The sequence below is a fragment of the Marmota monax genome, unplaced genomic scaffold (assembly GCF_021218885.2).
Source record: "Marmota monax isolate L192 unplaced genomic scaffold, Marmota_monax_Labrador192_F-V1.1 WCK01_AAM20220418_F8-fsc00104, whole genome shotgun sequence".
NCBI classification, from domain to species: Eukaryota; Metazoa; Chordata; class Mammalia; order Rodentia; family Sciuridae; genus Marmota; species Marmota monax.
Window position 1 is genome coordinate 5,041,843 of NW_026693836.1, and position 25,071 is coordinate 5,066,913.

At 34.0% G+C, this 25,071-nt stretch overlaps 1 protein-coding gene and 1 pseudogene across 2 annotated transcripts in view; both read left to right on the plus strand.

Annotated features, from left to right (window-relative positions):
• The window catches only part of Cep57 (centrosomal protein 57), a 46,968-nt gene that overhangs the window by 2,234 nt on the left and 19,663 nt on the right, over positions 1-25,071 (plus strand). For both annotated transcript variants that reach the window (XM_046462366.2, XM_046462365.1), the window contains exons 2-4: positions 4,842-4,998; positions 22,554-22,733; positions 23,101-23,222. In XM_046462366.2, the coding sequence (XP_046318322.1) occupies positions 4,842-4,998; positions 22,554-22,733; positions 23,101-23,222 (459 nt within the window). The remainder of the gene's footprint in view (positions 1-4,841; positions 4,999-22,553; positions 22,734-23,100; positions 23,223-25,071) is intronic.
• Positions 6,024-22,133, plus strand: LOC131424863 (Fanconi anemia group D2 protein-like; annotated as a pseudogene).

The window sequence follows — 25,071 nt, forward strand, 5'->3', positions numbered from 1 at the left end:
ATTGGATTCTAAGTATCAAGACTATGCTAATATTTTTACAAGTCAGAGTGCAACAAGTTTAATTACCTTGACTTGCTGCATTAAAATGTCTAATTTAGAAGTTACTATTTCTCAAAACAGAAACAAACTTACTTGGTTTCTCAGTGCACAAGAAATGGCACTACTTAGTAAATGTCCCATTAGAAATAAAGCTGTCATTTACAACAGAATTTGAAAAGCACTTTAGATTATCAAACAGCCGATAATAAGTAATATGATATTAGAAAACTTTAAAACTACAACATAAAACCAGAAGGCTACTCATTAAGATGTCAGGGTTGTGAATATTAACAATTTGTATGTTTTACATTGATAAACCCAATACCAAAATAATTACAATAAATGGAGATGTTTTACACAAATAATAATCTTTAGAAAGCAGCTACCATATAAATCTCAAACATTGACAACATGAAAGCAGTAGTCAGTCTTTTTGGAGTTTTTTTTTTCATTGCAGCAACAGCAAGATTAGCAACAGCAGGTAACATTTATTGTTTGTTATCAACTCACTGTTAAGAGACAACAGGAATACAACATAATTGGGCTTAATGAAATTAATACTAAGTAAAGGTATATAACATAGTGTTGAAACAGCAAAATGACTTTATGTTCCATCTGTTAACTTTTTTAAATTTATTCATTTATTTTTATTGATTTTTAATAAATGACAACAGAATGCATTACAATTCATATTATACATAAAGTATGTTCACACCAATTCATGTTTTCATACATGTACTTTGGATAATGTTGTCCATCACATTGCACCATCATTGCTAACCCCTTGTCCCTTCCTTTCCCTTCCACCCCTCTGCCCTATCTAGAGTTTGTCTATTTCCCCCTCCCTATCCCACTATGAATCAGTCTCCTTATATCAGAGAAAACATTCAGCATTTGTTTTTTGGGGAGTGGCTAACTTCACTTAGCATTATCGTCTCCAGCTCCATCCATTTACCTGCAAATGCCATGATTTTATGATCTTTTATTACTGAGTACTATTCCATTATATATATATGCCACATTTTTCTTATTCATTCATCTTGTGAAGGGCATCTAGGTTGGTTCCACAGTTTGGCTATTATGAATTGTGTTGTTATAAACATTGATGTGGCTGTGTCCCTATAGTATGCTGGGTATAGACCAAGGAGAGGGAAAGCTGGGTCAAATGGTGGTTTCATTCAAGTTTTCCAAGGAATCTCCATGCTGCTTTCCATATTGGCTGCACCAATTTGCAGTCCCACCAGCAATGTATAAGTGTACCTTTTCCCCCACATCCTCTCCAACACTTAGTGTTGTTTGTCTGCATAGTAGCTGCCATTCTGACTGGAGTGAGATGAAATCTTAGAATAGTTTTGATTTGCATTTCTCGAATTGCTGGAGATGATGAACATTTTTTCATATATTTGTTGATTGATTATATATCCTCTTCTGAGAAGTGTCTGTTCAGGCCGTCTGTTAATATTTTCTTAATCCATGTGTAACACCCTTATGTCACTTTGGACTTAATAAATTAATCTCCTAATTTGTCTTAAGCTTTTTAGTCCCGTCCTTTAACCAAGCAACACAGTAGCTTCATATTAATTTCCATAATTTTTTTAATATATCATAGATTTTATAATATGAAATATATTTTAAGATATATTTTATTTTGGGGGATAATAAAGTGAATGCTTCCCTGCCTTTTTTTTAATCTTTCCGTTCTTCCATCCCACACTACTGTACTTTCTAAGACCATAATATTTAATACTTAGATGATACTGACAGGCATTATTTTAAGCATTTTTCATATATGAAATCATATAATTCTCACAGTAACCTTGTGGGGTTGACATATTTACATTTTCAAATGGGCAAAGTAATGCATGAAGTTAGTCAAGGGTAAGAGTTCATCTCATTTATACTACTATGTAGTATCTTGATAGGCTTTGGGGGTCTTTGGGTTTTTTTGTTTGTTAGATATTATAACAATCTTGAAATCCTTAATGCTCAACATGGCAAAAATTTCTCTAAAGCAGCAGTTTTGGAAGTGATCTAGGGAACTTTAGGCGGGTCTCTACAGGGTTCTCAGGGAGTCTACAAGATTCTTTCTTATTCAAGTACGTGTTTGTGCAATGCTAGGTTTGCTTCACATATGTCAACCAAAATATACCAAATGCGAAACAAAAAGTTTGAGAGGGGCAACTTGCAGATTGGCATGTGGGTTAGACCTCAATACAGGCTTATAAAATATGTGTTTGGTTTATGCTTTGTCATTTTCAAAAATGAGAGAATGAAAATAGTTCAGTAGGTGTACTTGTGAGTGAAATTGATTTATCATAGAATAGGTACAACTTTGGCTTACTCATGCTAAATTGTTTTTCTATGTATATGCCAACCAACAGTCCTCTTTATTCTGTGTCCCCTTTAATGGGTAGTATTATTCTACTTGTAAATTTTTTCTAAGGGGTAAGTTATAAAATGTTATCCTATTCTCTTTCTAATTTATGCTTCCCTAGTCATTGATGAGAATGCACCTTTTTTCTCATACCTTTTTTGCTAGTCTTTTGTGTGTTTTTCTTTTATGAAATGCCCATCCATATCTTTTGCCTATTTTTTACCGGGCTGTTTTTTCTTATTGATGTATACTCATTTGTGTTCTGAATGTTAATCCTCACTCTGATAGGACTAGTCCAAAGACATCTTTGCTTGTCTTTGGTATTTTTTGATTAATACTTAATACTAAAGTGGTAAAATTTGTCAGTCATTCCTTTCTACAATTAGTGATTTGAAAAATTCTTCGTTCATTCTAAGATCTTAATGGTATTATTCTAAATTATTCACTATACATTTTAAATTTGGAGCTTTTAAATCCTAATTTACTTGAAATTTATTTAATTTAATGTTTTATTTAAGACGAAACAATTGTCCTGGAACTACTTGTTAAAAAGTTAACCTTTCCCCAAAGGTCCACAATTTTAGCTCTGTGAGTATATTAATTTCCATGTTTTTATTAGTTTGTTAGGGTGCTTTGCCCTTTTTTGTTGTTGTTTTGTTTTTTCTTTCTAGATACTCACTGTCTTAGTGATTCTCCTTTCTACATAGTTGGGAGTGAGGGGAGGTTATCTTCTTTGTTCTTAAGAGAAATGTTAGTATTCTTGGTCTTTGCTTTTCTTCAATAGAAATAGTTGAACTTGTTTTTGGAATTTTAATTGAAATTTCATTGAATTTCTGTTTTAATCTGATATTTTGAAGTATACTGAATCTTTTTTCCGAACATTAATTCTAGTTAACTTTTTTATTGTATGACCTGTGCTTTCTTAAGTTGCATTTTCCAACTAATGTATAGAATTACTGATTCTTGTACATGAATTTTACCTAGTAACCTTTCCAGGCTCAAATTAATTCTAATAATTTAGTATTCTTTGGTGTTTTTTATTTAGAGAATCATAATCTGTGAAGTTTGGATTCTTTCTTTTCAATTGTAGTATCTGTTCTTTTCGCTATCCTAATATGCTTAAATTTAAGAGATGCAATTTAGTATTAAGAACATCAACTAGAAGTTGTGCAGAGGGCTTTGTTTTGTTTTTGGTTTTAAAAGGAATGTTTCAAATTTTGCAAAATGAAGTATGTTTGCCATGGTTTTTGATGAAGTTTTATATTGCCATAAAATATTCTTTGCTGGATAATGAATGTTATTCAATGCTCTCATACTTGTTGATCATGTGGATTTTTACTTGAATGAGGTGGATTACATTGAAAGATATTATAATGCAATCTAGTTTTTCATTTCTAGAATATCTTCACCTTGATCATATTATTTACCTTCTTGTTTTCACAGCAATAGTGTATGTTTTATATTTCCTGTTGTAAACCAACTGGGAATTTATGTGATTTCTAACATGAAAGTAGAATCTTTGGTTTTAGTAACATTTAAATATATGTATTTTGATAGCGTTTGTCTGTTCCACAAGTTGTTTATTGTTATTGTCAATATTTATTGTTCCTTTGTGCTTTTCTGAACACAGATTATTTAGTACTCTATAAAGTGCAGTTCTCAAAAGGTAAGACTTTGCTGTGGCAGTTGAAAAAAGAAAAATGGATGTTTGATAATTTAGAACAGTCATAGTCACAACTTCTACCATAGACTTCAACTTTTTGATTATTTTCTCCACTGTATCAAAGAAAGTCCATCATTATCTTCTAATATAATATCATATAATTTTCTGATATAATTTTCATATCATATGGAACATAATCCTAAATTTGTTAGAATTCCATTCATGACAGATGATGTATGTGTGGAAATAAAGTTTTATATATGAATGTTGGTAAGTCTTTATGTTTTCTGATTATTTCCCTGTTTTCTAACTAAAATAAGTCCTTTGAGGCAAGGACAATATCTCTTTTTCTTTTTTTTAAGTTTTGGACACTAAAATATTTAAGAAGTATTTTGTTGCATTTGAGAATAGAGTAATTTGTAGCAATCTCTCATTCTGTATATTTACTTTTCTGAATGTATGTTTCATGGTATATACTTAAGATACAATATTTGTTGAGTACCATTATTTTTTCTGTACAGTGTTTGTATTTAGATTGTGAGAGTATTCTTTGTAGTGTTGGGCATATGGCTACATTTAGACAAATATGAAACTTTTAAAGTTGTATTTCCTTAAAATAAATGATGGTTGAATTCTACTGTGTATAGTTATTGGGCTCTTTTTTCCCATTGTCTCTTATCAGAAGAATATATAGACAGTTCAATTTTTAAGTCATGAATATGGTTTCAATTTTTGAAAAGTAATTTCTGTATTTTTATTTTTCAGAACATCTCAGCTGAACCATCAAGGTCTAATAGGGGTGTGGTTCGCCATTCTTCATCTCCTTATGTATCATATCCATCTGATAAGCCTTTCCTTAATAGTGATCTACGACGCTCTCCAAATAAGCCTACCCTTGCCTATCCAGAAAGCAATAGTAGAGGTAATAAACCCTGACAAAAAGATGCTGCTTTTGTTTACCTGCTGCTTTAAAATTGTTGTTTTTGTTCTCCATTATTTCAAAACTTGAGAAATATGTTTTCCCCTTTACTGCCTGTTTTTAGCCTACTAAAAATATGCTTTTTTGGGTGCTCTTTATTTTGATTGGTGAACATAATCATCTACCACATCACTTAAGGTAAAGTACTTTGAATCGTACCTCACTAGTCTATCATCTTCAACATGAATCAGGATCCTAGACTGTGTTTTTACTTCAGTAAAATGCAGTAACTCAAAAGCATTTTTTTTTATTCTCATTGATTTCATTTACATTCTTATCTGTTATCTAGTATGTTCATAGAAAACTAACAAATATCTATGCCTTTCGTCTCCTTCTGATCCCCACTTAACATCACTACCATTTATTATGTCTCTCACTTTAAACAAAGTTTCAGCACCTCTCCATGGCTCACATAATAATAATGAAGTCTTAGATTTCCTACAACTTAAACCCTGTCTGCCTTAGTAAATTCATCCCTACCTCCTTTCTTAAACATTCTTTGTTCTCGCTACTTGAAATATATTTGTTCTTAGAGCTTGACATCTATGTTAATTTTCTTTTTTAAAATTAATTTTTAATTGGCACATTGTAATTACAAAATTGTGGAAGACATTGTGACATACATGTACCTCTATTGGTTTTCTTGCCTGCCTTAACAAATACCACAAACAGCTGTAATCTGGCAATTTAGGAGACTGAGGAGGAGGATAGCAAGTTCAAGGCCAGCCTCAGCAACCTGACAAGAGTGCTTGCCTAGCACGGGGGAGGCACTGGGTTTGATCCTCAGCATTATATAAAAAATAAATAAATAGTCATAAAATATAAATAAATAGGTATACATATATATATTTATATATATATTTTATATATAATTTTATAAGTATATATATATATATATATATATATATATATATTTTTTTTTTTTTTTTTGTTAATGGACTGGGGATATGGCTTGATGTTAGAGGGCCTCTAGGTTAAAGCCAGACACAATAAATATATAAACACAATGCCACAAACTAAGCCACTTTAAATAACACAAATTATTCATGTTATAGTTTTCTATAGGTCAGAAATCTGGGTGGGTTCTTCTCTGCTGACAGTCTGATATGGTTCAAATCTAGGTATTGACTGGGCATATTCTCTCTGGAGATGCTAGGGACGATCTGCTTCCACACATTCATATTCTTGGCCAAATTCAATTCCTTGTTGATGCTGGACTACAGTTTCATTTTCCTGCTGTCAAGACCAGTCTTCACCTCTCTAGACTTCTTATTCCTACTCATGCTTTCCTCTTGGTCTCCTATGGCAACAATGAATCAGGTCTCATATGCTTTAAATCTCTTTGACTTCTGCTGTGGCTACATTTCTCTAACCATAACTAGAGGAAACTTTCTACTCATGTAATTAGTTAGGTTCAGGAATAGTCTCAGTATCTTAAGAGCCATAACCTTATTAACATCTCTGAAAGTCCTTTTTGCTATGTATCATAATTCACCAGAGTAGCCAGAGATTAGGTTTCCATTCTGCCTATCATATCAACTTGAAGTTTGCAAGCCTTTCCCTTGTTTTCTCTCATACTGAAATTTTTTTAAATATTATTTTTATTTTTTAATTTCTCTTTTTTAATTTGTTCTTTTTAGTAAAACGTGACAGTAGTATATGTTTTGGCATATCATACAAACATGGAATATAACTTCCCATTTTTGTGGCTATACATGGTGTGGAGTTATACTGGTCATGTATTCATATATGAACATAGGAAAGCTATGTTCAATTCATTCTACTGTCTTTCCCATTCCCCCTCCAACCCTGACTCCCCAGTCCAATTCAGTAAACCTCCCCTTCTTGATCTCCACCACTGCCTATTGTGAGTTAGCATCTGCATATCAGAGAGAACATTTGGCCTTTGGTTTTTTTTGGAGTGGCTCCTTTCACTTAACATGAAAGTCTCCACTTCTATCCATTTACCCTCAAGTACCATAATTTCATTCTTCTTTATGGCTGAGTAATATTCTCTTGTGTATATATACAATATTTTCTTTGGTGATCGTCCGTTGAAGGGCACTTAAGCTGGATCCATAGCTTAGCTATTGAGAATTGAGCTGCTATGACCATTGATGTGGCTATGTCACTGTAATATGCTGATTTTCAATCCTTTGGGTAAATGCTGAGGGGTGGTATAACTGAGTCAAATAGTGGTTCCATTGCAAGTTTTCTGAGGAACTATAGTGCTTTCAGGAGTGATTGTACCAATTTGCAGTCCCATTAGCAATGTATGCATGTATATTTTCCCCACGTCCTCACCAACATTGTTACTTGTATTCTTTTTTTTTTTTTAAACTTTTGTTCTAATCAGTGACATGACAGCAGAATGCTCTTTGATTCATTATATTACAAATGGAGCACAATTTTTGACTTTTCTGCTTGTACTCACAGTAGGGTCACACCATTCATGCAATACTATGTGTACCTAAGGTAATGATGTCCTTCTCATTCCACCATCTTTCCTTCTATGCCCCTGCCCCCAGTATGGATTATTATCCACTTATCAGAAAATATTTGGCCCTTAGTTTGTGGGGATTAGCTTACTTCGTTTAGCATGATATTCTCTAATTCCATCCATTTACCTGCAAATGCCATAATTTTATTCTTTTATTGTTGAGTAATAGTCCCTTGTGTTTATATACTAGTTTCTTTATCCATTTATGTATTGAAGGGCATGTATGTTGGTTCCACAGTTTGGCTATTGTGGATTTTGTTGCTATGAACATTGATGTGGCTATGTCACTATAGTAGGCTGTTTTTAAGTCCTTTGGGTATAGACCAAGGAGTGGGATAGCTGGGTCAAATGGTGATTCCATTCCAAGTATTCTAAGGAATCTCCACACTGCTTTCCATATTGGTTGCAGCAATCTGCAGTCTGACCAGCAATGAAAAAGGTTTTTGTTGTTTGTTTCTTGTGGTGCTGGGGATTGAACTTGGGGCCTGTGCATGGGAGGCAAGCACTCTACCAGCTGAGCTATATCCCCAGCCTCATACTGATATTTTCTTTGTCTGGAATTATACTTGTTCTTTAAAGCAAATATATATTATTTACATCAAGAGGTGTTTCTTTCCTCTAGCTTCTCTAGCACATACCTCTCTACCCTCCTCAGTGTTGTTTTTGAAATATCTTAATCCTTTGTTCATAACTTAAAGCCTTTAATTTTTGTGGATATAAAGGGGATGATGATTTTGGTGTCTGTCCTTCCGTTTGAAAAGCAGGTATTGTTGGATTGATGGAAGTAAACACTGTAAAAGTACTGTAGTCTTCTATATCTCTGGGTTCTGAATCCATTGATTGAACCAACTGGTCAGCAATATTTGAGAAAAAAAATTACATCTGTAGCAAGCATGTAAACTTTTTTCTTTGTCATTATTCCATAACACATCATAACAACTGTTTGCATAGCATTTCAATTCTTCTATTAGGGATGATTGAAGTATATGGAAGTATATGTGATGATTATATGTGAATTCTGCACCATTCCGTCTAAGGGACTTGAGCATCTATGGATTTTCGTATCTGGTGTGGGATGGGAAGGTTTTCATAATCATTGGATTGGATAACCATTGTATTACCAATGGATGTTGAAGGCCACCTGTATAATACAATATAACAATAGGATAATATCCCGAGACATTTTTAAAATAGTTCACCATGCTATTCTCTAAAGATGTAAAACAAACTTATTTACAGTTTTGCATGTTATTTGTCTTGTTTTTCCCATCATCTCCATTTTCCCCCTTCTTTCATATTCCTTAAAATCACTAGTGATGCAAAAACAGATTTTAGCTTTATTGTTAACATTACTGGGCTGAAAGTTTTACTGATTGCTCTGTGAAAAAAAAAATCCACCTCCCCACCTAATTTTTTCTTGATCCTTCATTCTTTAATAATTTGCTGTACTCTGAATTTTTTGTTTTCACAGATGTGAAGATCAGAACTAGATATAATATTGTAGTGGAAGTATTAATTTGTAATTCTCAGGTCTTGTGTTCCTACAGAGTTAAGAGCTCAATTGCATAGTTATTTTATTTTGTGCTTTTTTTTATTAAATATTTTTTTAGTTGTCAATGGACCTTTATTTTATTTACTTATATGTGGTGCTGAGAATTGAACCCAGTGTTTTACACATGCTAGGTAAATGCTATACCACTGGGCTACAACCCAAGCCCCTTGTGCTTTTTTAAATTTTTTTAAATTTTCTTTTATAGATGTAGATGGACACAGTATCTTTATTTTTATTTGTGTATTTTTATGTGGTGCTGAGGATTGAACTGAGGGCCTCACACGTGCAAGGCAAGAGCTCTACCACTGAGGTACAACCCCAGCCCCCTTGTGCTTATTTTTAAGTAAGAAATTATAACTGAAAATTAGTGGGGTTTTGCTCCTTTGTGGGCTTCAGTTATATATTTTTTTGCTTTTTTAACCTATGATGTTCTTTGAATATCATACAATTTTTGTTGGTTTTTTTTTTAGATTGTCAGCCTTTAACTGCTATTCTAATGTGTAACATCCTATCATTTGTTTTAATCATTTAGTTAACTTAATTAACATTATTTTTTCATCTTCATGGTATCTTATAAAGAGTTTTGCATCAGGTATTGAAATTCATAAAAGTTTATCAGACTACTAGGGGAGGGGGGATTGTTAAAAGACACACCACAGAATACACGTGTCTACCAAAGGGTTGCACAACATGCAAAGTGTTGCCGAGGAAAAGCCATTCATATATGACTTAGACTAGAGCTTTTTTTTTTTTTAAATATTTGTTTTAATTGTAGGTAGACACAATAACCTTTATTTTTATTTTATTTTTATGTGTTGCTGAGGATTGAACCCAATGCCTCATGCATGCTAGGCAAGCACTCTACCAATGAGCCACAACCCCAGCCCCTTAGACTAGAGCTTTTATAAGAGATTAGTCATAAACATATTTTGTACTTGAGCAACCATTCACAATTACCAAAATTCCAGCCTTCCCAAAGTGAAATAGGGATTCACTGTAAATCACATTATTTGCATAAATAATCTAGGTAGACAGATATAGTAAAATTTGGTAGGATATGTATGCCATAGGCATATAAATACCTTTATCAATTAATAATATAGAAAACATTCAGGTAGACAAATTCTCAGAGGTTAGTGAAACAAAAGGTTAGGTCTACTGGCTAACTTTTTTCTGTAAATTGTGACACTGAAATTCATTCATCCTTTTTGAACTTTGAATGCCTATTACCTAAGCATGGTTTTTATATCGATATGTTAATGTATTCACATCTTTTAAATTTTGCCATATTTCATTATACAGCATTAAAAAACTACACTAAAATATAATTGATATCAAAAGAAAAGTCTTTATATTGGGAAGCTATAAAGCTCACAGCATAGTTCAGTTTTGTGGAATTATAAACCCTTAACTTGAATTTTTATACCATGAACAAGTATAGTCAGATCTTAGAAGTTGTGGGGGGGGAGCATCACTTCATGCATTTTTGAGAAAATGACTGTTCAATATCTAACTTAGCCTTAATTTATTAAAATAATATAAAAATGGTATTCATTGATGGAAATGATTTCAGTTAAGTTTACTATTAGAACCTTCAGGCAAATCTTTTTCATGACCATCACCCTTTGATATATATATTTGATGTGTACATGACTTTTTTTGTTATACATTAATAAAAGATGTGTAGTTATGATCAAGATTTAACAGTTTTTACTACTTTATAAGGACATAGTGGCTTGTTTTTCCTTACAAGAAAAGCTTAAAATTAGTTAAGTACCACTACCTTTATTTGAGCTAAAAAATTGATAGTTTTTTTACATTTATTTATTTATTTTTTATTAGTTCTAATCAGTTATACATGACAGCAGAAAGATTTTCAATGCGTTGTACACAAATGGAGCGCAATTTTTCACTTCTCTGGTTGTACATGAAGTAGAGACACACTATTCACTCAGTTATACATGTACCTAGGGTAATGATGTTCGTCTCATTTCACCATCTCCTATTCCTGTGCCCTATCCTCCCTTCCCCTTTGCCCCATCCAAAGTTCCACCACTCTTCCCATGCCCCACCCCACCTCCCCCCATATGGATTAACATCAACTTATCAGAGAAAATATTTGGGCCTTGGTTTTTTGGGATTGGCTTATTTCACTTAGCATGATATTCTCCAACTCTGTCCATTTACCTGAAGATGTCATAATTTATTTCTCTTATAATGCTTAGTAATATTCCATTGTGTATATATACCACAGTTTCTTTAGCCATTCATCTTTTGAAGGGATCTAGGTTGGTTCCACATTTTAGCTTTTGTGAATTGTGTAGCTATAAACATTAAAGTGGCTGTGTCTTTGTAGTATGCTGTTTTTAAGTTCTTTGGATATAAACTGAGGAGTGGGATAACTGGGTCAAATGGTGGTTCCATTCTAAGTTTTCTGAGGAATCTCCATACTGCTTTCCATAGTGTTTGTAATTTGCAGTCCCATCAGCAGTGTATGAGTGTGCCTTTTCCCCCACATCCTTGCCAGCACTTATTGTTTGTATTCTTGATAACTGCCATTCTGACTGGCATGAGATGAAATCTTTTTGATTTGCCTTTCTCTAATTACTAGAGATGTTGAATATTTTTTCATATATTTGTTGATTGATTGTATATCTTCTGAGAAGTGTCATTTCACCTCCTTAGCCCATTTATTGATTAGGTTGTTTGTTTTTTTGGTGTTGAGTTTTTTTAGTTCTTTATATATATCCTGGAGATTAGTGCTATATCTGACGTGTGTGGCAAAAATTTGCTCCCAAAATGTAGGCTGTCTCTTCACCTTATTGATTGCTTCTTTTCTTTGCTTCTCTTTTCTTTTGCTGAGAAGCTTTTTAGTTTAAATCTATCCCATTTATTGATTATTGATCTTATTTCTTTAGCTTTAGTAGTCTTGTTAAGGAAATCAGGGCCTGCTTCAACGTGATGAAGATTTGTGCCTACTTTTTCCTCTGTTAGGTGCAAGGTCTTTGGTCTAATTTCTAGGTCCTTAATCCACTTTGAGTTGAGTTTTAGGCAAGGTGAGAGATAGGAGTTTAGTTTCATTTTGCTGCATATGGATTTCCAGTTCTCCCAGCGCCACTTGTTGAAGAGGCTATCCTTTCTCCAATGTATGTTTTTGGCACCTTTGTCTAGTATGAGATAACTGTATGTATGTGGGTTTCTCTCTGCGTTTTCTATTCTATACCATTGGTCTACATGTCTGTTTGGGTGCCAGTACATGCCGTTTTTGTTTCTATAGCTTTGTAGTATAGTTTAAGGTCTAGTATAGTGATGCCTCCTGCTTCATTCTTCTTTCTAAGGATTGCTTTGGTGATTCTGGGTCTCTTATGATTGCTTTTTCTATTTCTATAAGGAATGACATTGGGATTTTAATTGGAATTGCATTGAATCTATATAGTGCTTTAGGTAGTATGGCCATTGTAACAGTATTAATTCTGCCTATCTAAGACCATGGGATATCTTTCCATCTTCTAAGGTCTTCTTCAGTTTCTTTCTTCAGTGTTGTGTAGTTTTCATTGTAGAGGTTTTCCACTTCTTTTGTTAAGTTGTTCCCAAGTATATTTTTTTTCTTTGAGGCTATTGTTAATGAAGGTAGTTCTCCTAATTTCTCTGTCAGAGGCTTCAGCACTGATGTATAGAAATGCATTTGATTTATGGGTGTTGATTTTATATCCTGTTACTTTGCCAAATTTATTAATTACTTCTAAAAGCTTTCTGGTGGAGTTTTTTGGATCCTATAAGTATAGAATCAAGTCACTGGCAAATAATGATAGTTTGAGTTCTTCTTTTTCCTATTTGTAGCCCTTTATTTTCTTTGGTCTGTCTAATTGCTCTGGCTAGAGTTTCAAAGATTGTGTTGAATGGAAGTGAAGAAAGAGCATCCCTGTCTTGTTCCAGTTTTTAGAGGGAATGCTTCCAGATTTTCTCGGTTTAGAATGATGTTGGCCTTGGGCTTACTGTAGATAGCTTTTTACAGTGTTGAGGTATGTTGCTACTATCCCTAGTTTTTCTAGTGTTTTGAACATGAAAGGGTGCTGTATTTTGTCAAATGTATTCTCTGCATTAACTGATATATGATTCTTTAAGTCTGTTGATGTGATGAATTACATTTATTGATATACATATGTTGGACCAACTTTTTCATCCCTGGAATGAACCCGACTTGTCATGGTACACTATTTTTTTAAATATGATTTTGTATATGATTTCCCAGAATTTTATTGAGAATTCTTACATCTGTGTTCATCAGGGATATATGTCTGAAATTTTCTTTCCTTGATGTGTCTCTGCCTGGTGTTTTGGAATCAGGATAATACTAGCCTCATAGAATGAGTTTGGAAGGGTTCCCTCCTTTTCTTTTCATGGAAAAATTTGAGGAGTGTTAGTATTAATTCTTTATAGGTCTTGTAGAACTTGTCTGTGAATTGTCTGGTCCAGGTCTTTTCTTGGTAGGCTTTTAATGGCATCTTCTATTTCCTTGCTTGAAATTGATCTTTAAATTGTATATGTCCTCCTGTTTCATTTTGGATTGATCATGTGACTCTAGAAATTTGTTGGTATCTTCAAGGTTTTCTATTTTATTGCACTATAAATTTTCAAAATAGTTTCTAATTGTCTTCTGTAGTTCAGTAGTGTCTGTTGTGATATTGCCTTTTTTATCACGAATTTTAGTAATTTTGAGTTTTCTCTCTCCTTTTCATTAGAGTGGCTAAGGGTTTGTAAATTTTATTTATTTTTTCCTAAAACTAGCTTTTTGTTTTGTCAATTAAAAATTTATAGTTTTACTCAGTACCACTTTGCATCATCATTGCAAGTGTCCACACAGTGAAAAGAGTAAATAAGTTCCATTTATGTTATGAAAATAGTGCTTACCTCAGTAGAGCCTGAAAAGGTCTGGTGAATCTTGCCTGTCATAGGCTCATGCCCCTACTTTGAGGTACATAGTAATAAATGATGTGAGTATATCCATAATGTATATCCATAATGTTCTATTCTTATATATTTCTTTTTTTGTTTTTGGGGGTTTTGTTTTTGTTTTTGTTTTTTTAACCAGGTGTGGGAAGAATGTAGATGACAACATTTGTTCTATATAGTTCCCTGACTACGGAGGCTTTCTTAATTAATGTACTTCATCTTACATAGTGCCTTGCACATCGGATGTTGTCTATCAATATTTGTTGAACTGGCCGGGAAAGGTGGCACAAGCCTTTAATCCCAGAAGCTTGGGAGACCAAGGCAGGAGGATCATAAATTCAAAGCCAACCTCCTCTGAAACTTCTTGGATTGTCTCACATGTGAGCTTTTGGGGTTACCTCATATCCAACCACAGCATGCATTATTTCTACCTATAGTGTATATTTCATTTAGGGGTCTTTCCATGTGATTTGAATGAAAATGGCACAGTGGTTCATGAACTCATAGAAGACAGAGCAATAGAAGGGAGAAAAAGTAATAGCTCATTCTTAGATCTTTCTAAGGAAAAAAAACTCTTAAAATCCATCACTTAGTCATCTAGAATGTCTTTTAACCTAGAAGGAAAACAAGTTTGTAAGAAAGAAGTAAATATGAAACTGAAAATATATACTAAATATAGCTCTTCAAATGAAGATACAAAATGTAAAGTAATTACTGGGCTCCAAAAATCTCTAATTGGGAAACTAGAATATAAAGGCATGAAGTAAAAGTTTACTATTAACTCTCTTATATAAAATTTTATTTTGACAGAAAATGTGTTCAGGGATGTGTTTGTGTACATCTGTGTTTTATGTTTTTTAAATATATAACTAGCCATTGGTAGAATAAAAGCATTGTATCTTTCTGATAACAGATTTCTTTTTTAAAAGAGCTCAGAAAACAAAGTACAGTTAATAAAAACTTAGTTATAAATGATAGAAATTTATGAACTAGTTTCCACCAATGAATTAACTTTGGTAAAAAAGAATGGTTTTGTTTTATAAGCATGCACGGGATGATTAAACAACCAAGAACAGGAAAGAAAAGTGTACAAGTGGACTTTAAGAATGTGAGGAACCAAAGCAACATCACCCCAGGCAGGAAAGTGGAAAGCAAGGAGTGTAATTTTAAGTATGGAGAACTTCACTCAAAATGATTTCCAAAAGAAGGCTGTCAAAATCTGAGGATAAGGAGACCCTGAGGGAAGATACCTCCACAGCTGGGAAGCAACCACTTCCCAAAAAGAGAAAGGAATCTTAATGTTCTTAATGAAGTTGAAGAAAATGACACTGTCTTTGTAAGTCTTCTTAAGATCAGGACTTATTCTTAAAACTAGAGAGAATCAGAATCAATTAGCCATGGATCAGATAGTTTTCTAAAAGAAGCTATTTTGTTTCCTGAGGAAATATCCTTCTTATCCCAGAGTGATAGAAGAATTTCTCCATAGCCTGGAATCTTACACTGAAGAACATGACAGTTTGAGGAACTGCCTCTTGTCCTGTGAACGTCTGCACAATGAGGAAGCCAGCGTGGGTGGCTTAAGAGCCTAATCAAACTGCTTCTGAGGATTGACATATAACCTGCTATTATCAAAACCTTATTTGAAAAGTTGCCAGAGTATTTTTTTCAAAACTGTGAGCAGTAATGAAATCAACATGCCTCAACTCATTTTCAGTCACCTAAAATGGCTTGACAGAGTCGTGGATGGCAAGGACCTCACCACCAAGATTATGCAGCTGATCTGTCTCACTCATTGTATCTGCAGCATGACTGTTACCAGGCAACCTGAGATCTTAGGGGATGCCTAGCATGCTGATGACCTATTAATGGAGAATACTCCCCTCACTGTCCCAATCCTGGATGTCTTTTCCAGCCTCCAACTTGACCCAAACTTCCTATCTAAGGTCCACCAGTTGGTGATGGGTCAACTGTCCTCAATCAGATTGGATGGCTTAAACCTATGATAGTCAAGTTCATTCTTCATTTCCTGACAGCCACCAAAGCATGTGAGGTAATTTCTGAGCTTCGGGAGTAGCTGGATCCACAGCATTTTATTTTGACATCATAGTTTCAGGCTTCCCAAATCAAGTAGGAATGTGAAGGATGAGCAAATCCTTCTCTTTGATATCTCAAAGTTGACTGTTAGATCTGAGAAAATCATTTCAGAAGACTGGATTAAGGCAATTGCAAACATTGCCCCAGTGTCTGAGCACAAGAATTTCAACCAGGCAATGATTTTCATCATTTATAGCACCAACACTCAGGCAAAGAAGAACATTGAAAGGGTACTAAAAATGATTAAATCAGGCTGCATTCAAGATTAGTTTCTTTCTATACTCATTATAGATATTGAATATTCTGAAGGTTATTTGTCTATCCATTCTGTTGCTTGCTCAGAGTTTGTTCTACACTCAAGATCAGAATATAAATTTGTTTGGCAGTCAGTCTCCTATAAATTAAATGCTCTTTTAAGTTTTTTATCACTGCCAGCAGGAAGCAGTTGGTGCCCTATGTCTACAGTGACCTACGTCTGCAGTGGGAATGAAATGGAAGTTGATACTGCATTGTAAGCCCTCCTTGGGTTGTTAGTATTAAACCCAACTCCTATGAGGCTGAATGCCATCTTTGTGAAGGGCATTTTAGATTGTCTGGATAATATGTCCCCTCAGCAAATACGAAAACTCTTCTATATTCTCAGCATTCTGGCATTTAGCAAACATCATGAAGCCAGCAGCCACATCCAGGATGTCATGCATCTGGTGGTACAAAAGCAGCTCTCTAGCACCATATTTAAGTACAAACATATTGGGGTTATTTGTGGTGTCAGTATGGCTGGTATCGTGGCAACAGAGAAGTAAATGTACTTTGACCCAAAGGAGAGTTGACCTGAGCTGAGCAATGAGTAGTGTACATAGGTGACCTCCTTGCTGAGGTTGGTTCATTCTTGTAGTGAACAGTCTCCTCAGGCCTATGCACTTTATTATGAGGAGTTTGCCAACCTAATCCAAAAAGAGGAGCTGACTTGAGTAACCTTGGAATGGATTGGACCAACCATCTTTAATGATTTCCAAGATGACTTAGTGGTAGACTTCTGTGTTCCAGGAGGTGACTTTCCATTCCCTGTGAAAGCTCTCTATGGACTGGAAGAATACTATACTTGTGATGGGATTTTCATCAACCTGCCACTGTTCTCTCAGAAATTCTCAAAAGAGGGTGGTCCAATGACTTCACAGGAAGCAGGCCAAAAATTAGTGTCTCCATTGTGCCTGGCTCCCAATTTCCTGTTTTTGAGACTTTGTGTGGCGAGACAATATAAAGGAAATCTGGAGGAGATTATTGGTCTCTTACATTGTCCTATATTTCTTACTGACTTGGAATCTGGAGAGAAGTTAGAGTCTATGTCTCTTAAGGAGTGTTCATACATGTGTTCACTCATATTTCTTACCCTCAACTGGTTCCAAGAGGTTGTAAATGCCTTTTGCTGACAAACATCACATGGGATGAAGGGCAAGGTGCTCTCTGGACTAAAGGACACTGTAGAACTGCAGGAAATCCTGGAAAAGTACTGGGCAGTCACCCCCAGACTATGTTCCTTCTCCTGCAAATTTTGACTTGGAAACTTTAGATATAACACCTCATAGCAGCTCTCCTGCTTCAGAAAGAAAGAGAGAGAGAAAGAAGGAAAATGGGGAAAGATAAGATAGAGGAAGGAAACAAAAAGCAGGTGGCTGCAAAGCACGCTCCCTGACACATTTGCAAAAGAAGATAATTCGGAATATGATGCTGCGCCGACTGGTAGAGGCCAGTAGACAAGGAGCTCACAGGGAAGGGAGGAAAGACATCAGTGTCACTACAGAATTACAGTCTATTTTTCTGAGAGGCTAACATTGAGGCCTTCTGTTCTGCGTTGTGAACTTGTGACCAAATTCATCGTAGATACTGAAATGCACACTAAAGCTACAGAAGTTGTGTAGCTTGGGCCCGCTGAGCTACATTTCTTGCTGGAAGATCTCTCCCACAATTTAGATAATATGCTGACACCATCTCTTACCAAGAGAAACCCATTTCTCAAGAATAAAGGAAACCAGAATATTGGATTCTCACATCTCCATCAGAGGTCTGCCCCAGAAATTGTTCATTGTGTTGTTCAACTGCTGAACCTGATGTGTAACCATCTGGAGAACACAACTATTTCCAGTGCTTAGTTGCTGAGGATCATGGTGAAGTTGATGGCCAGGAGTGAAGGCTCATGAGTACCACATAATGGCTTCCTGTTGTCAGAGCCCACTGCAAATTTTTCGTGGATTTTTTGCTTGGAGTGGAATTTTTCACATTGGAAATCATAATTTACTGTACTTAGCCCTCGAGGTCCTCACTAGCTGACTTAAGCAAATAGAACACAAGCAGCCATTGGAGGAATTGGTCAGTCAGAGTTTCAGTTACTTGCAGAATTTTCATCCCAGCATTTTTAGTTTCCAGTGAGGTCTTTAGTTCAGCAGATTTTCAATGGTACTTTTGGAGAAATCTATAACTCCTGCTCTGAAGAAAGAAAAAATTGCTTCCCTGGCCAAACAGTACCTCTGTCCAGTGTGGTCACATGGGGAGAAAAAGAAGAACAGCTTCTTTAGTGAGCAGCTGCATACATGATATACTTTGCATCTACCTGGAGCACACAGACAATGTTCTGAAAGCCATAGTGGAGATTACTAGTATTGGTGTCCCAGAACTGATCAACTCTTCAAAAGGTGCATCTTCCGCTACATTCCCTTCCCTGAGAAGGCACACCTTTGTCATTTTTTTTCCGCGTGATAATGCTGAACGTGAGAAGACAGTGAAAGATCTCCAGGCTAGCACAGCAGCAGACTCAATAGCAGATTCACGAAGAGAAGCTCCTCTGCTGGAACATGGCTATTTGAGACTTCAGGGTCCTCATCAAGCTTATGAAAGTATTTGATAATCATCATATTCTGCATGTATGTTTGAAGTGTGGGCATCTCTTTGTGGAAGCATTTCTGAAGCAATGTATGGTCACTCCTAAACATCAGTTTTTGAAAACACCAGTGTGCTGAGCTTACTGGAAAATTTCCAGCTGGATGTGAGGCTGCTTCACCACCTGTATGAGCATTCCAAGATTCACCAGGACATGAGACTCATCAAACATGTGCTCAGAAAAACCCTGGAGCTCTAAGTAGTTTGCAGAGTCAAAGCCATGCTAGTCCTCATCAATTGCAGAAAGGCTTTCTGGCTGGACAGTCTTAAAAGCTGGGACTTGCAAGGTGAAGAGATTATGTCCCAGAATTCCCAGGAAAGCACAGCAGATGAGAGTGAGGGTGGCATGTCGTCCAAGATTACTAAGAGCACAGCAACAGAAGATGGTGAAGTAAATGAAGCAAGTGATGGAGAAAGGAGCCATATAGTAATTAGAGTGATGACAGCTCTGATTAGCTCCTCAGAGGCTGCTGCCATCTTTCCCTTCTCTGCCAGCTTCTTCCCATTTTGTGTTCAGGGTTTGAAATATGCTCTTTCTGTTTGGAGGTATCCTGTTTTGTATTCTAAGAGGGGGTTTATTTAAATAGTGTGTGGATTTCACAGATTGTCTAGCATAGTCAAAGTCCCAGGGATCCCAGGGAAGCATTATTTCTGGTTTGGATATATGTGGCTGTGCTATGCTGCATAATAAACTCTCTGAGCCATGATTCTGGGTTTTGTGAACTAGTTTTGAAACTGATTTATTCTAGAATTTAGGCTTACATCACTTTAACAAATAAATTCTAAGTTTTGCCTTTAAAAAAAAAATAATGTGAGGAACTAGGGATTCAAAGATAATCAGCACCCAGCATTTTCACTTCATCTTTTTTATTTTTTAATTTTTTTCAATAGCTTCATTCTCTTTTGCCGTTGACCAGCTTCTTCAACATAGCAAGAATCATGGCCACCATATTTTTAAATTGAGCTTAAATTGATAAATTCTAGCTTTAGCTTTTTGGATAAAAGTCCCAAGAAGATAGCTATTGTCTGGGTGTCTGCTATGGATCAATTAGCAAGATTTGTGAAAAGGTAAAAAAGGAATAAATCAGAATTACAGCCATGTTAAGGTAAGGAGGAATTCCCAGGAAAAGAGATGTATAAGTTAGGCAAACAGTTCCCAAGAGCTGTTTTACTTATATACTAAAATATAGTGAGCATATTAAATTTAAAACACACACACATACACACACCTTAGTGGTTTAAAAGAGGTTAAACTTAGTTGACATCAGAGGAAGTTAAACTGATATCTGAGCTCTTTTCCTGTACCTTTTCATATCTTCTTTGAGCTGTTTTTGGAGTTTTGGTTTTTTTTTCCAGATTTCTAGGTATGTGTATGTGTATTTCATGTCTGCTTTTGTTCCAGTTACGTTGTAGTCTCATTGAGGATGATGCCAGCAAGACTAAGTAAACTATGTGTAATAAAATCTGTGATTCTCCTACATGGGGCCTGTTATGTTCCAGGCATTAAAAAAAAAAAAAAAAAAGATGGTGAATGAACAAATTTCATTAATAAAAGGAAAAGTGTACCTGGTGTTAAATAAAAAGATTTGTTTCTTAAAAAGTTGGCATCTCTCCCTCTACAGTTTACATGAATTTTCATTTAAATTGACACTTAGGCAAAATGATTCTGAATTAATTGATAGGAATAGTTTTGAAACATTTTAAAGATGTCTGTAATATGGCAAGGTGGTGCCAACATTGAAGTTTATAAAGCTTTAATAATTAAAAAACTTTCATAATATTAAAAATGCCAAAATAGATGAAAGCTCAGAAACTGTCTTGGGGAAGTAGATATGAATAATATTTCTATATATCAGTATATGCATGAGTTTAGTATATGATAAATTTGATGTGTAAACTTATTCCTCCAATAAAAATATTTTACTTAATATTTAAATATAAAAATGTATGAAACTAAGAATAACGAAAGAAGAAAAGATATAAAGTTTTTCTAATGTGAGATTGGGTTCTACATATAAAGTAAATACATAAAAAGTAGAACTTGAGAAAATACTAGATAAAACTATATGAAAAATCAGAAAACCTATATATTAAAATAACAATAAATACCAAAACTAGGGTTAAAGGAAGACAATAAAATAGAAGGAAGGAATCTTTTTCCCATAAGAAAGGATAAAGGAAATTCTTGGAAAAGAGAAAATTAGCCAAAAATGTATGCAAATATATTTAAACTTTAATTGGTAAGCCAGATAACCAGAAATGTCATGTTTTTCTTATCAGAATGGCATACATTTTATAATTAAGTCTGTTGGCAAAGACATACTTCTGATGAAAGTATAAATTGTTGAAATCACTTTTGAAGGTACTCTGTTTCAGGAGTCTTTAAAAAGTGACCATTTTTTTACTAAGAAGTTAACTTAATTTTTTTGTTTTTATTTATCAAAAGGACTATCTGATTATATGAACAAGTGTTCATTGTTTAAAAAGCTAAAATTAAAAGCGAAATTTAGAAATATTTTCATCTCAATTTATCTCACATATGTAGAAAAAGATTGAAAGAACCAAAAATGACAGTTGTTCTCTCTGGGTAGTAGTATTATTAGTTATTCCCTGTAGTTTTTACAATGAATGTGTATCATTGTCTAGAGTCAGAAACTTTCGAGAAAGTGTTTACAGAGTGCTTACTTTTTTTTTTCTTAAATGAAAAAAAAATGCAGATTAAATAAAGTCCTTTGTATGCTTGACTGCTTTAACTCTATAAGTGGAGTCTACATGTGATCCTATAAATAACAGAAAAAAAGATTCAGACAATTCATATGTACTTTGGGACAGTTGTATGAATTTCTCCATGATCAGCCAAATTTTTTGGACCATATTTTAAAATCCTTGAAATGTTTCTATCATAGTTATGGGGTTTTTACTCTTTACTTAGAACATTTCAGAGACTCAAAAAGATATCTTAAAAAGGATTTTTTATTTTTTGAAATATGTGTTTAATTGTCCTAAAGAAAAATTAAATAATTTTATGTATCAATACATTTTTAACAAAGGAAATATTTTTAATAATTTACTTTTATTTTAAGCTTAATTGAACTGCATAATAGATTAAATCTTTTGAGAAAATTAAAAATTTCCTACACACTATAAACTTGATTTTTATTATAATTTTCTGCATTTTCAACTTATTTGTAATTTCATATAATATTCAACCAGAATAAATTAACACTAAAATTGGAATAAATTCTTTTACAATTTCATGTTTATAGGCTATTAAAAATAACCAATAAACAACTTGAGTAAGAAAAAAAACAAGATTTTTTTTTTTTTGGGGGGATAATGATTAGCATTTGTTGTTCCCAAAGAATGATTCTCCATTGGACCCAGTCATCAATTTTTTTTCTATTTTTTTCAGTGATTTTCTTCATACCTATTGTTATATTATGGTATTTGCTTTATACTTGGCAGCCATCTTTTCTGCTCTGAAGAATCTTCAAGATAAGATCCGTCGCTTGGAACTTGAAAGGATTCAGGCAGAAGAAAGTGTAAAAACCTTGTCAAGAGAAACCATTGAGTATAAGAAAGTACTGGATGAACAGATTCAAGAAAGGGAGAATTCAAAGAATGAAGAATCAAAACACAATCAAGGTTTGTTTAATTCTGAAGGAATTAAATTCTGTCAAAATAAGTATTGTAAAATTATTCTGAAACTCCAAATTAGCACTTTCTAGTGTACATGGTCTTCAAAACAAAATTACATTATATTCCAGGTGCATTTTAAGGAGTAAGTGCTGACTGATGTCATGCATTGTATTTACTATAAGGTAGATTTGACCAGCATATAGAAGTCAAAAAAAGCTTCTAGAGCAACTGCAAAGTAATTCAAAAAGTCTTCTAGGGCCACTGTGATATGCCATTTATATTGTAAACACCGTAGATCCCATTCCTGTTAACTGCATGTTAAAACTATTCTATAGGTGAGCTGATTTCTACTTTTCTTATGTATTCATTTTAGAACTGACATCCCAGTTATTAGCTGCAGAAAATAAATGTAATCTTTTGGAAAAACAATTGGATTACATGCGAAATATGATAAAGCATGCAGAAATGGAAAGGACATCTGTCTTAGAAAAACAGGTATGGCACCTCACAGACTGATACTCAAGAATGGAACAGTTCTTCAGAAAATTCATTTAAATTGAATTTTTTTCTCAGGATGAATTATGCTGTTATAATAGCCTAGAACTGAAACTTCTTGACATAAGTTATGGTATTAAAAGGTTAGATTGGCTCTTTTTGCTGTTATTGTATTTGACAAAGTTTTAAATTGGGAAAATACTATAGTTAGTTATGAGATATTTTAAAGTCACAGTAACATGGTCTGCATTATAAAAAGTGTAAGTAAGCATTTAACTCTCTGAACCTCTTTAATATGTTTAAAGAGTCAAATGAAGCAAATTTGATGGTTCATGATTCTTTTATAACTCTTTACAATTGTTATTTTAACAAAATATTTCTGTTGTGTTACACCAGAGGTCTTTCATGTTTAAGTGACTTGCACATTTGTGAGAAGATGTTAGCATCTTCTATCTACAACATATTTTTTAAAGCATCCCTCTTTTTCCTGCTGTGACTGGAATTTGAATTTATCATGAACACCATGACTTCTGAATATCTTCACTTTATTCACAGTTAGTTTACATGCTTGACATGAAAGGTGCTTTACAGTATAAAAGAGAAAAAGTATATATGCTTTCAGTTGTAGTTGTAGAGGCCAAACTTGGAAATATCTGAAAAATCATACAGCAGTATTTGAAAGGATGTCTCATACATATTCTACATCTCTTCACTGTGCTCCTGAGTTTATTATGGTGACCAAGTATTTTTGTTTCTAACTGGATGAAAAAGTTCTATCCATTCATTTTTGCTCTTTTAGTGTACTATTATTCTATGGTTTGTATTTCTTCCTTTGATCTATTTAAGCACTAAACAATTATCAGTTTTTAAAAAATTATTTGACATTTTCACAAGTTAATCTTTTTGGTTCATCTACTCATTCCCCCTTCTGGTGTTTTCTTTAGGGGGGCATTTATTTTCTTTCTTACAGCAAACTTATATTCTTTGGAGTTTTGTTGGAAATTCCACACTTTCTAAATTATGTGGGCAGCCTTTATGAGGCAGATGTGCATTTGCCTTTGCTGTCATTTAAATGGGTTTTGCTGATTTGAGGCCAGATTTTAGTTACTATATTGGTGTGGTATTCTTGATCGTTGAGGTTTATACCTGATTACAGGAAGAAGATATCAGTACAGCAGTTAAGGTAGTGAGTTGCCCAGGTATAAACCTGCCCATCTTATATGCCAAATCTCCTGTACTGCCTCATGTGATATTTGACTTCAGTATTCCTTTATTTGCTTTTGGTTCTATGTAACACTTTATTATAATTTGCTGTGTTTTATCTAACATTTCTGTGACAGGTGGGGTAAAGGGAAAGGGTATTGGTTTATTAAGAAAACTTTTGAGATATCTTGACTAATGTACCTGGAAGATAAGTAGTAGACAGAGAATAAATATCTTGATTATAGTTGTTGATTCATCAGTAAATTTTAAATACCATTTTTAATAAAGGTAGTTTAATAGAAATGGCACCAATACTGGAAGTAAAGTGTGGTTTGTGCTAATTTTTAAGTTAGTGTATTCTTCAAGAGCTTCAGATATGCACCAGAATGTATAGAAGGAAATTAGTAGTTCACACAAATTAATGATAAATTATTACCTTGTATTGTTTTTGTCTTTTTCAAAGTTCTTTTAGTATGATTACCTATTGTCATTGACTTGCATATGAAGATACAGTGTTTAAAGTTCAGGTACTTAGCTATGACTTTCTTTTAATAGATCTTAATTTACTATATTTCCGCTTCTTACCCTAGTAAATGGTTTACCCTGTCACTTTTGGTCCTTAAGTACATATAGAAAGCAGGCTTTT